The sequence below is a fragment of the Cajanus cajan genome, chromosome 9 (assembly GCF_000230855.2).
Source record: "Cajanus cajan strain Asha chromosome 9, NIPB_CcT2T_4, whole genome shotgun sequence".
Lineage (NCBI taxonomy): Eukaryota > Viridiplantae > Streptophyta > Magnoliopsida > Fabales > Fabaceae > Cajanus > Cajanus cajan.
The window spans coordinates 14,597,730-14,611,370 of NC_138525.1; the positions used below are offsets into that span (position 1 = coordinate 14,597,730).

Consider the following 13,641-nt stretch of genomic DNA (forward strand, 5'->3'; position numbering starts at 1 on the left):
AAATGTATCTGGACACGTTATACTTTTTACCTACTAATTTTATAACTAATATTTTAATGACACTGGTTAAAAAAATTATATATATATATATATATATATATATATATATATACTTCTATCATTAATAAATACTTATTTTTATTATAAATTAAGTGATACATATAAATAAATAGATTTAAATATGTTTTTACTTTCTTAAATTTAAGATAAATTTATTTATTTATTTTTTAAATTTTAAATTAGTCTTTTTAATTTCTGTAATTTTTAAAAATATTATTTTAATTTTTATATTTAAATTTTATTAGAAAATTTGTCAAGTACTATTATATAAAATCTATGTACTAGTATCTTTGTTAGTGATAACATCACATTAAATCCAAGATATATAATTGTTTTAATTTCACTTTCATATATATTATTAGTAATTTAAGAAATTAAAATAAAATTTAAAAAAATTAGAAGGACAAAAATAAAAATTTTAAATTTGAGAGATAAAAATAAATTTATCTTAAATTTGAGAGATAAAAATATATTTAAATGGGATAAATATAAAGGATATTCTAGTAACGAAAAAAAAAATTTACTTTAATATTTATTTAGTTTAGTATTAAAAGGATAAGAAGAAGAGGAGGGAGAGTAATGAAATTGTAATGACAAGTGAGAACAGTAAATGACCTCGTACAAACAGTATTATAGATCCAATTTAAAACGTTAATCCCGCTTACACAAAACCTTTTGTCCTATTTGCTATTTCCAAGCTGCTGAGCAGAGCATAGCAGGGCACAACATCAACATTAACATTCTCATTCTCTCTCTCTCTCTCTATCAGTTTTGCCTTTGATCTTCCAAGTTCCATGGCTGGTGACAACATGCACCAACCACAGCCATCATTAGGGAGAGCCTTGCCTCCTGATTCAGAAGAGTTCTCATCCTTGTTCAACCAACTCCTCCACAACTCAATGGACCCGAATCATTCACCTTCTGATTTCACCACCACTGTTCCTTCTTCTCCCTCAAATTTCCATTTCTCTCACCCCCATCATTACAACATCACTGCCTCTCATGCCAACACCTTCAAACAACACAACAATCACACCCCTGATTTCCCTTCTGCTCCTGAGGTAAAACAAAAACTGTTTTTTGGTTTCCCACAAAAAAGTGTCATCACTTTCATACACCCTTTAAACCCAACTCTTCAATTTATTATTAAAATTTAAACTTGTTTAACATCAAAATTCTCTGTTGCTAAATTGTGGTTGCGGTCGCAGTTTCGTTGCGATCTTTGATATCGTGACAAATTGTAGACTGATTGGGGGTACAACAGCCTCAAAAACCTTGGTGTTGTCATCAAAATTGTGGTTGTCATCGCGGTTGTAGTTTTATCGTGATCCTTGATGTTGTGAGAAATTGTGGACTAATTGGGGTCACAACAGCATCAAAAACCTTGGTGTTGTTATCAAAATTGTGGTCGTGGGCCATTTTTTAAAACCTTGCTAATAGTTAATTGATTTTGGATTCAAAGGTTAAGATAGTTATAGCACAGAGTTGGGTAGATCTTTTGAAAATTCAAAATTGCATTTTGGGTGACTTTTTCTGTTAGTGAGTGGATTTTCCATTTTGTTTTTGGTAGAAGAGTGTGGAGGCATCGAAACCTGTCCCACCACCACGTTCTTCGTCAAAGAGGAGTAGAGCTGCAGAGTTCCATAATTTGTCTGAAAAGGTTCCTTTTTGATCCTTCAATTTTCTGTAAAATCTTTCGGATTTCGTGATTCTGATTGATGGTTTTGATCTGTGCAGAGAAGAAGGAGCAGGATTAACGAGAAAATGAAAGCCTTGCAGAATTTAATTCCGAATTCTAACAAGGTATAATCTCAACATATATTCATAGCCCTTTTTCTCTCCATTAAATTAATTTCTCTCTCAAAAGACTTTTTTTTAAAATTATTTTCTTCTGAATAAGTCCTTTGTGTTTGTTTTCAATAGACAGACAAAGCTTCAATGCTAGATGAGGCCATAGAATATTTAAAGCAGCTTCAACTTCAAGTGCAAGTGAGTTTTCTTTCATTCAGCTTGTGATAGTGTGTAATCACTCATTGGATATGTCTTTCGTTCTCTACGTGACTCGTTTATTCTTTTATCCTCATTTTTGTTGGTGACAATTATCCTCTTCATTTAGTTACTAATTTCACACTCGTATTTTCCTTTCATGAGTACTCTCAGCTAGGACAGCAATACACTCTCTGACATGTTATTTTGATCACATTATTTATTATTGATCTAGTTTTTATAGAAATCATTAATCACAGAATATTGAGTTCAACTTCCCATTTCATATGTTTAGCTTAGAATTTTATAGTTTTTCTTTAATTTTAAGAGAGTGTGTTATCGGTCCTCCTCATTCTTTTTCGTGATCACTGAGATGATGAATTTTCCATCGAGATTTTGACATGGGGTGAACAGTTGAGAACTTTAAAACCCTCTTTGGGCAGTGCAATTAACATGTCACGCTGCTAGGCTATTAGTTACAGAATCAATAAACAACACAGATGATGACTGTTTGTTCGCATGCTCAACCATGTTTCGACATGGAGGATTTTTTTTTTTTTTTTGGTTAGTCACCAAAAGATAAACTTTACATCAGTGCTACATAACTTGAGAGGGTCCGTTAACGCTTGAATTTTTGTGCTACACATTGTCCTTAACTAGTTAACTGTGACATGTGCCAATGATAAAACAAAAGACTAAATGCCCATCGTGGTCCTTTTAAAGTTGTTTCAATTCTTTTTGGTACATTTTGCTATGAACCAACTTTTTCAAAAACTTATCCGTGTGTTTGGTTTTCAGTCCCTTCTGAAGAAATAAGAAGTAGCGTCTGTGTTTCTTCTATTTTTTGTCGTGAAATTTAACAAAGACGCACGTGACTAATGCCTAACTAAACACATGCTTAAGCTGTTTAGTGAAGATACGTATATGATTTTTATATTACAGTTTTAACTAGAGTCATTGCATTTGAAGCACGAATAGTGCATAGGTCTGTCTACTTACCTTGTATATTAGAAGAATAAAAACAATAATGATTAAACACTTGACCATAGACATAGAGGCTATGATGTGTTATGAGCCAATTATCCTAAAAGCTTGAGCTGTTAGGCAAAGACACATGAATGGTTTTTATGTCAGGTCTCTAACACATTTAAGAGTTGGTAGAGCATTATTGAACCTGTAATACATGCTCAAGCGGCTATAATATTAATTGATTCATTTTAGTTAATTGAGAAAAGAAAAGTCTTGTAAGTTTTGGTCTTGCCACATTCAGGTTATGTGGGTCCATTACTCCTTAATTGACTAATTGTTACACATTCATATTATGTGGATCCATTACTCCTTCATTGACTAATTGTTACTTTAGTGCTTTTATGATTGATTCTGCAGATGTTAATGATGAGAAATGGCTTGAGCTTGCATCCAATGTCTTTGCCAGGAGGACTACGACCTATGATAATGCCTCAGACTGGGTTGAACCTTGATGCGGGTAATGAACTTCAGAATTGTACCAGTGCAATTGCCTCATCTTCAAATGATGAAAGCTTGGTGCGGCATGCTTTTAGTTTTCCAAAGCAATGCAGCATCTCAAATCAGTCTCTTGGGGCACCCTCAATGACAAACGTAGCTGCTTCTGATACCTCATCCACTTTCCATCCCTCTATTAAGGTTCATGTTCAATACTTCAACCCTTCAATTTACTTAGTTGTCATGATTGAGAAATTATTATATGATCTGAGTCTATTGTGTGTAACCGTGACATGTAGTCAAGTTTTTTTAACTGTATCATAAATTTAAAATCTCAGATACATATTACATTAAAAATAGTCATGACTATTGAAGCATGGTGGTCTCGAACCATTCAATAATTTATCGTCATGATCACTATTTCATTTTTTTTAACGATCTTGCTACCAGTGTCTGGTTAAGAAATTAGTATGTAAAAAGTTTTTATTGAAAATTAAAATAAAGTTACATAGAGAACTTGTAGATACACTTTTTAATATATATATATATATATATATATATATATATATATATATATATATATATATATATATATATATATATATACTTTTGATTCTTTAGCCGGTGGTCCTAGGACACTGGTTAGTATTTTATGTTTTTTAATATGTTGAGCTTAACAACCCTTCTTTTTGCAATATGAAGGATGCACTCTACGGCAACATGCCACAATTGTTTATGGACACAACAAAGATTGGAAAGCCCCCTTCTCCAGACGTGTCTTAAACAGCTAGAGGGATAGAAGGATTTTTTAGATGGAAAGTCACATCGGAAAAGAGTAGCTTTGTTCTGGCATTATAATCTACATTTAAATCTTCTGACTACACGGACACTCCATTGGGTTGTTCGTGGTGCAGTCGGTAACAGTTTGACACAATCTTTGTGCCATTGTTGATACTTGCATAAAAATGTACAAGTATTTTCTAATTTCATCAATTGCAAAATGAAGCTGATGAACATTCTGCAACATGTTGCGACTTCGGATATTTTTGGATCTGTTATGCCCTCGGATGATTAGATATTTACAATAGACTAGATATATACAATAAACTGCATATCCATCTACAATACTCTAGAGCAGAGAAAACGTTATTGTGATCTTTTCCAGGACTTCTTAGTTCTAGAATGACCCTACCCTCTGACATTATCAGTTATTCTGTTGCATAGCGGCTAATTTCCATTGGAAGTGGACACAGCACAACTACACAAGGCCTCTCTAATCCAACTAGAGCGAAGCCGAATGTAGCAACACTACCCGAGTATTAATTTGGATCAGAATGTGTACCTTAGGATCCAGATTCTCTGACTTAGTGGCGCTCAATCATTTTAAGCCGTGTGATTATAAAAATATGTAAGATTTTGACACGTAGACAATAAACATTTGACCATAAATAAAATGTTTTAACTAATAAATATTAAATATTTTAACATATATTAATTTATGTATTCAAAAACTTTTCGGAAACGTAACGCCAAAGCTTCTCCATACAAAATAGAAGTTTCATCTTCTTCTCCAACATACTTTCGGAAACAGCTGCAAATGCAACATCCCCTTTGGGACTGCCGCTACAAAACACCTGTCTCTACCGCTACAAAACATCCTCCTGAAGAACTCATTTTATACGCGGAGCAATTTGGTAATTAATTTTGAATTTTTATTTAATATTTTTATTAGAATATTTCCTCTAAATCATATTTTCTATCCACAAATCTCAGCACTAGAACTTTATTTAAGAATTTGAGCTTTGTTTTACTCATACTAGTCGCACGTTGCTATAAGAAAATAGTACTTGTTTTGATATATTATATACGTCTGTTGGATTTGAGAACTTTTGTTGTTATTAAGCTAAGAATAATATGTAAATAACTTGGTTTATGTTTTTATGTGGCTCAAGTTCTGAAATTAATGTGCATGCATAAGTAGATATATGTGACATGCTATGTTAGAACATGAGCTTTTAACATAGCTCATTTTATACAAATTCGAGATATTAAATTTATTTTGTTTACGTCTCTTTAGTTTATAGTTATATGATAATGAAATTGAGGTGCTTGAATGTACAAATATAAAATCAAAGTTATAAATTTTGTTTACTTCTTATTCTTATTTTTCATTCTTCTGATAGGAAGTATATTATGGAATCTTTAAATGTTGATTGGAAACCAAGAGTGGATATGGAATTTGATAATTTAGATGCAGCTTGACAATTTTGGCTTGCTTATGGTGCACATGTTGGTTTTGGAGTTAGGAAACGATATGTGAATTTTAAAAAAGATGGTACTGCTACCTCATGTAGATTTGTTTGTTGTAAGGAAGGGCTACGATTAATAGACAAAAGAGATGTTTTGGTTAGAAAGCATAGAGCTAAGACTAAAACTGATTGTAAAGTAAGAATTTCACTTGTGGTGAAAAATGAAAAATTTATCATCCATGAATTTATAGAGGAACATAATCACCCTTTGCAACTTCCAGAAACAACGCATATGCTTGCATCACATAGAAAGATAACTGAAGTCCAAGCTTATGAGATTGATTTGGCTAATGACTCTGGATTAAGGCAAAAGTCAACATTTCAACTAATGAGTACACTTGCGGGCCATAGAGCTAATATTGGATACACACGCATAGATGTTAAAAATTATCTCAAAGCAAAAAGACAAAGGAGTATGGTGTATGGTGAAATAGGATGCCTTTTACAATATTTTCAACGACAATTGTTGGAGAACCCATCTTTTTTCCATGCATACCAAATGGATATAGATGAACAAATCACAAATGTATTTTGGGCTGATGCAAATATGATATTGGATTATGGGTATTTTGGTGATGTTGTGTCATTGGATACTACATATTGTACCAATCGTGCAAATAGGCCACTTGCTTTATTTTCCGGTTTCAACCATTATAGAGGTATTGTCATTTTTGGAGCAACATTATTGTATGATGAAACAACTGAATCATTCAAATGGTTGTTTGAGACATTCTTAGAAGCACACAATCAACAAAAACCTCAAACTATCTTTACTGACCAAGACCAAGCAATGGCTAAGGCACTTTTTGAAGTGATGCTCGAGACTCGTCATGGTTTATGTACTTGGCACTTGTTACAAAATGGAATTAAGCACCTTGGTAATTTGATGAAAGGAGGAAGTTATTTTTTAAGAGATTTCAAAAAATGCATGTATGACCTTGACACTAAAGAAGAGTTTGAGATAGCTTGGAATCGATTAATAACAGACTATAGTGTTCATGATAATAACGGGATTAAATCAGTTTATGCCATAAAAGAAAAATGGGCATCATGTTACATGAAGGAAATATTCACACTTGGGATGCGAAGTACTCAACTTAGTGAAAGTTTGAATTCTAATTTCAAGTCTTGCATGAATCCAAATGTGGATATTATCCAATTCTTCAAACACTTTGAACGAGTTGTTGAAGAAAAGAGATATAATGAGTTAACTTATGAGTATGAGTCTTTGCATAAGCTTGCAATGTTGAGATATGAGTTGTCACCAATACTCATACAAATGGCAAAAGTATACACTCACATTGTATTTGACTTATTTCAAAATGAGTTTAAACTTTTCTTGGCTTCATGCATATTGGAGAGAAATGAAACCCACTCTTTATGTCAATATGTCATCACTAGGGTCAATCACGAAGGGTCTTGGAGAGTCTCATTTGATCGTGCTTCAAACTCCATAACTTGTAGTTGTAGAAAGTTTGAAACATTTGGCATACTTTGTTCACATGCATTGAAAGTATTTGAAACAAATGATGTTAAGGTTATTCCCGAGAAATATATTATAAAAAGATGGACAAGAGAAGCCCGCAATGGCATTGTGCATGATGTGAGGGGAAAAGAAGTTGAAGGAGATCCAATATTATCTAGTACAAGGAGATATAAGCAACTTGTATTTAAATTTGTTAGATTGGCTGCTGACGTGTCAACATTTGAAGAATATCACAAGATTGTGGATAACAATGTAGATGTCATGTGTAAGGAGATTCAGGAGTTGCGTTTACAAGCCAAAAGTACTGGTAATCACAACAATGATAATCTCATATTTGTCAGTGATGGTGGTAAGCTACCAAAGGGATTCAAACATAAACCTGGCTTAAAGAGAAATAAGCGATTAGAAGGTTGGGTTGAGCTTCAATCCAATAGGAAAAAAAAACTTCAAGTAAAGAGTCACAGGTGTGTAAATTGATGTACATATTAATTCTTAATATATTTTAGCTTTATGAGTTCTCACTTGTTTTAATTTTCCATATTGGTTTTAGGATAAAGAATTGAGAAGTCATCAACCCAACATGGTATCTTGTTCAGCACCACCAACTTTTAAGCTCCCTAACACATTAAAAAATCAATTTAGCTTTACTGAATTTTTGACGGTAATATCATTTGTCTTTATATTTTTTATCTTTCAATTCTTTTGCTTACTTATAAACATGTTAATTAATTTTTGTTATTGTGCAGGCACCTCTTGATGATATAAACAGTCAATCATTACATAACATGTCTCCAATCCTTGATTAAGATTCAATGAAAATAACTTAGTTGACAATGATATTATAATTAGGTGTTACTGTATGTTTGGTGTATTTTGATATCATTGATAAGAGTATTATAATTAATTAGTGTTTTATTTTTCTTGGGTATATTTTGATACCATTAAGTCAATGTAACCATACAGTTCACTTTTAAGAACTGCTTGAACAATTAACATTGGTGTTGGCCTTGTTGTTGTTATAATGTTAGTAACAATGTTTTAGCTTAATTCATTTGTAGCTTGATTTTGCAAAATGCTTGTTGCATAATATTAATTAGAATAAATGTTTTCTGCATAATGATTTTTCTGCATAATTTATTTGCTCATGAGTTTACATAAACATTGTTGGATGCTTAATTAATTTTTCTGCATATATAACTGTTTGGAGAAATTAGGAGTGACAAATTTTTTTGTTTAACTAAGTATGTATTTAATCAAATACCACTATGTAATTCTCTCGATTGGTGTAATTTTAGATGAATAGTTTTTAGTTGAATTAGGTATGCATAATTTATTTTTTCTACTGATATGATTATTCAATTTTTGGTTCTTTATTTTCATTTTTATTTAGATTTAAGATTTGTTATTTTGATAAAAAAAATTTATTTCATTATAATGTATACATACACTTTTATTTTATTTTTTATTCATATTGTATTAAAATATGAGTTAATTTATTAGGTACTATAAAAAAAACAAATGACAAATAAATAATTTTAATGTATATTTTTTTATAATTCATTTTAATGTATAATTTTTAAAAAAGACACTGAAACGATTAATTTGTTATCGTTTATTTTTCTCATATTTAAAATTTGAAAATTTTTGGTTTTGTTTTGCGACAGTGAAAGTGTAATAAATGTAATAATTCATGTTATTGAGTTTCAAGCCAAAAATCACAAATCAAGAGATAAAAATTAAATTAAAAAAAGAAAGAAAGAAAAAAGAGTTAAGATCTTCTAAATATGTAATAAATGTTATTTATGTTCATATGTTTACTATTTATGATTACGTGTCAAAATCTTATGTATTTTTATAATCATACGGCTTAAAATGATTGAAAGTTATGTAACTTTCGCGTCACTAAGTCAGAGAATCTGGATCCCCTTGGACATTGTTGGGAACACTAGAGAGGACACCATGTCAAAGCCGTTTGCATGATCAAACTATCGACCCTAATACCGATTGTTGGAACACAAGAGACATTAAATACATGAGAGACTTTCATCACAGATAATGAGTAAATCACAAAAACAAATTTAACACCATATTTTAACTTAAAATCTTATGACATCATGTCAATGGATCTTTCTCATTTATATATTTGTTAACCTATCCAACTATATCTAATGTGAGATTTTCATTTACACTTGTACACCAATATTCATTTACACTTGTACACCAATAGACGTGGGTGATCTGGAGGAACAATTAGTTATTTTTACTTTATTTTTTGAAAGGAATCTCAAAAGAATGTAGATCGTCGATGCCAAACCAAACATTTTATACATCATTTCTTTTTTGTTCTTATAGTGGTTAAATCTAAAAAAAAAAAAGAGTGCGGAAAATGATAATAAAATTAGCATGGAGGGAGCGAGGGAAGGGATGATATTACCGGTAAAAGCCATCATAAAGGAAATACAGACAGAATATTAAGATAAAGAGAAAAAGCATGTGCATTTACAGTAAAAGCATGAACTGTTAGCAATACATAATAATGGAAGAGAAACATGCATTGCATGAGTATCCCTCTACCTAGCTAGGAAGGAGTATGTATTGTGGAGTGTCGGAAATGAAAATGACTTGGAGAGTGAGATGAAGATTGAAGACACGCATGTGTTTATGAAAAGACAAAGAAGGAAGAGGTTAAATACCTTCTATGGTAATCACTAGGCACTAATGATCGATCACTAATCATGTTCCATCATCACTATACTACGTCTAAGTTCAGACGCGGTCCTCACCCTACACTAAGATGCTTGGAAACCTGATCTTTCCCTTAACATGACCATACATTTTTTTTAGAACAACAATACATTGTTCAAAATTCTGTCTGAATTATTTTGCACTAAATAAACTAACTTAGGATGATGCGACTATTTTACTTTTTTTTAATTTTTTTATTATTATTTATTTATTTATTTATTTTTTATTTTCTATTTATTTAATTGAACTCACAGTGGTGGCTCTCAGCACGAACCAGTGAGATGACCGTCCAGAGTTCCATTGTTGGGGGTCATAAGAAATATTATTTAGCCTATATTATATAAAAACAAAAATTTATATACTAAATTATATAAAAAAAATGTATTAGAAAAAATAAACTAATTGCGAACAATTTATTCAAAAAAAAAATTGTGAACAATTAATCAATAATTATTTTTTTCACTAGTCAACAAAAACATATCCATAATTTTAGAAAAACAAATTAGTAATATTAAATATAAAGAAAAAATGTGATATATTACTGATATTTTTTTTTCTTTCTGTGATAATTTTCATAAGTGTTAATGTAAAATTATAAATAAAAGTTATCTTTAACTTTCTCTTTTTTGTCTTTATTTTTATTTTTTTTAATTCTTTTTTTATTTTTTAAATCGTGACCTATTTATTTCGTTGAAATTTAGAAATCAAATCATCAATCTTCACTTTTTTTATCGTGAGCTTCTATGTGATATATCACTTTTATTAATCAATTTTTTAATATGTAGTGATATCTAAGGATAATTGCTAGTGTTGTAAAAATATATTATACATTTAGCCATTTTTTTATATTATTAATTATTTGTTTAATTGTTTATAAGTTTTACATTTTTAGGTTTGGAAACTGAGGTCATAATGTAGTATTTAAATAATTATAAGATCATCATTTTTCACTTTGTCTAGGGTATTAAAAAAACTAAAGTCTGGCTATGCAAACTTGATATTAAGGAATTTTATAACAAATCATATAACTTATGCAAACTTGATACTAAATTTTTTTACAACTCACACAACTTGTTCAACTATATACAACTTTTTACTATCAAACTAACATGAATTTTATTGGAAATTAATAATGTCCCATACAAAGGTCAGTATTAAATTTTTGGTGTCTTAGGTGAAGTGAAAACATAATGCTTTCATAAATATTTGAATATTACTTATGATACTAATTTTCAAACTTAGAAGTGTAAATATACAAATAATAAAACACAATTGCATAAAAAATGACTAAACGTACAATATATTCATACAAGACTATGAGTTATTGTCAAAAAATCATTATACAATAAAAAATGAATTAATTATGGTGACACATCACAAAGAAGTTTACGACAAAAAAGTAAAGATTTATAATTTGATTTTAATATTTCATCAAAGTAAGATAGGTCATAATTTAAAAAATGAAAAGATAATCAAATAAATTAGAGATAAATGAAAAAAGAGAAAATTAAAGACAACTCTAATTTATTATTTTTGGTTAACATTTATAGAAGTTCGCAACAAGAAAGGAAAAAAAGGAAATATGTCAATAACTCTTCCCTCTTTACATATAATATTACCGATTTATTTTTCTAAAATCATTGATAGACTTTTGTTGACCAATGAAAAAATTAATTATTAATTTATTGTTCGTAATTATTTTATTTTTTTAATATATTTTTAGCAATTTAATTATGTATTTTTCTTATATTATATAAACTAATATTGTCATACGCTTAAAGTGACATAAAAAAGTGTTAAATTAAAAGATGGTCTTGAATCTTTTAAGTTTTTAAGTTTTGATGATAGCAAACATAACCTTTTGTAAAAAAATTCTATAAATTTTAAATTCTAAATTTTAAATCCTAAACTTTTAATAAAGTTTTTATATTATGTATATTATTTTTTTTACTCTTATTTTCTTATTTTTATTTTGTGTTATTTTTTAATTACTCTGATACCAACAATAATTTCACCATCGAAAAGAATAAAAAGATTTCTCAAGTTAAACAAAGTTAAAAAAAAAGTGATGTATCAAACCGAGAATCATGTATAAATTATAAATAATAGTTATGCAACCCTAATGAGTTGCACCATACTTTTAGATATTCTCTCTCTCAGCTTTATAAAATAAGTTATTCAAAATAAATTATTTTTAACAACTTACGAATAAGCTCTCATTTAATAAAATTCATTGAACAAATTTTCAATTAAATTATTTACCTTATCCCTTATTAGTTATATCAGTTTCAATATATAATAAATAAATATATAATTTGTAACACCCGCAATGGTCTCTATACTTAGTGGAATCGCACTACTGCTAGTGAAATTAAGAAATATTAAGCTGGATAACTCATACATATATGTACAAATAAAAATGCAAATAACTAAGTTTCTGGTTATAAAATAGAACTCCATATATGTACAGTCATCCAAAAAAAAATAATATTCCCTAGTACCGATCAAGCACAGACAAAACTGTTACCCAAAATGGTAACTCTACCACGAGGATCAAAATTTCCCGTCTCGCAGCGAACACCTCAACTCCAAGCTAACCCTGACTTGCTCTCATACCAAGTATGATCATCGCAGTTCCACCACATGGAAACAGAAGGGTAAGCTAGAGTTCAAAAACCAATCATACAAGTACAGAATAGAATCTATATTACACATCATCCAACAATCAATCATGTTCATAGAGTCACACCATACATTCTATCCAATACTACTCATGCATAAAATACAATCCACCAATCATGAAGTCAAACACCACACTTTATCATATTAATAATCATGCAATAAATGCATTTCATGACAGATATCAATGCATATCAATTATCTAATGTGTCGTCACGCATACACCTAGAAGATCTCCCTAACAACAGAGCTGTATAAGTGACATTCCATCCTACCAAAATCACCCCAACCATTTTCACGCCCAATGCGTCCGCTCGGTCACAGCTAAACAGGATATAATCCTGATGGAATAACACTAAGGTCGAGAAGACCAAGAGGTGATATACTAAAGGAGGCAAGAGGAATGGGATAGTAAGGCCATTTTTGGACCTTAGCTCCTAGGTTTTATAGCATTTATTTCTTTATTCCTATTTTTGCCCTTGTCTTTAATTTCCTATTTTACCCTTATATTTTGGGGTATTTTAGTCATACAATTTATTTTACTTGTATTTCCAATTTTACCCTTGTATTTTGGGGTGTTTAGGACTTAGAATTTATTTTCTTTTGTATTTCCCATTTTACCCTTGTATTATGGGGTGCTCTAGATTATTAGGGTTTTTAATTTTGGGCTAGGGTGTTAATTAGAGGGTGACACATTTTTGGTGCTTATTGGGTCTATTTTTGGTGTTAGAAAGGCTCAGGCCCAAGTGGAGGGCAAAGGTTGCATGGTTTATCATGCACCTAGATATAGCCAATCTAAACCCAAAGATTCCATCCTTGGCCACCAAGTTGCATCTAGGGTTCATTTGCATTTCATTTGGAATGCATTTGCCTACTCCAAATGCAACCCTAGATGCCTCCCCTCCTATAAAT

The 13,641-nt window shown here is 30.3% G+C and overlaps 2 protein-coding genes across 3 annotated transcripts; both read left to right on the plus strand.

Annotated features, from left to right (window-relative positions):
• Nucleotides 1-735: 735 nt before the first annotated feature.
• On the plus strand, nucleotides 736-4,520 carry LOC109814304 (transcription factor SPATULA). Of its 2 annotated transcripts, none has more exons than XM_020378700.3 (6): nucleotides 736-1,121; nucleotides 1,634-1,720; nucleotides 1,798-1,863; nucleotides 1,984-2,049; nucleotides 3,433-3,711; nucleotides 4,213-4,520. In XM_020378700.3, the coding sequence occupies exons 1-6, from the start codon at nucleotides 855-857 to the stop codon at nucleotides 4,291-4,293; spliced, it is 846 nt and encodes a 281-aa protein (XP_020234289.1). In that variant the 5' UTR covers nucleotides 736-854; the 3' UTR covers nucleotides 4,294-4,520. The 2 variants fall into 2 exon arrangements, with proteins under 2 accessions (XP_020234289.1, XP_020234288.1); XM_020378699.3 differs by having other exon boundaries at nucleotides 738-1,121; nucleotides 1,631-1,720.
• Nucleotides 4,521-6,051: 1,531 nt separating this feature from the next.
• Nucleotides 6,052-7,782, plus strand: LOC109814310 (protein FAR1-RELATED SEQUENCE 5-like). The gene has a single exon (XM_083064170.1). It carries the CDS (start codon nucleotides 6,052-6,054, stop codon nucleotides 7,780-7,782), a length of 1,731 nt encoding a protein of 576 aa, XP_082920296.1.
• The last annotated feature ends 5,859 nt before the right edge of the window (nucleotides 7,783-13,641 follow it).

Bases quoted from the DNA above. Each gene is read 5' to 3' on its own strand.
- LOC109814304 (XM_020378699.3), top strand. From the start codon at position 855: ATGGCTGGTGACAACATGCACCAACCACAGCCATCATTAGGGAGAGCC. The intron at 1,122-1,630 runs GTAAAACAAAAA...TGTTTTTGGTAG, and splicing joins ATTTCCCTTCTGCTCCTGAG to AAGAGTGTGGAGGCATCGAA. The intron at 2,050-3,432 runs GTGAGTTTTCTT...TTGATTCTGCAG, and splicing joins AGCTTCAACTTCAAGTGCAA to ATGTTAATGATGAGAAATGG.
- LOC109814310 (XM_083064170.1), top strand. From the start codon at position 6,052: ATGCTTGCATCACATAGAAAGATAACTGAAGTCCAAGCTTATGAGATT.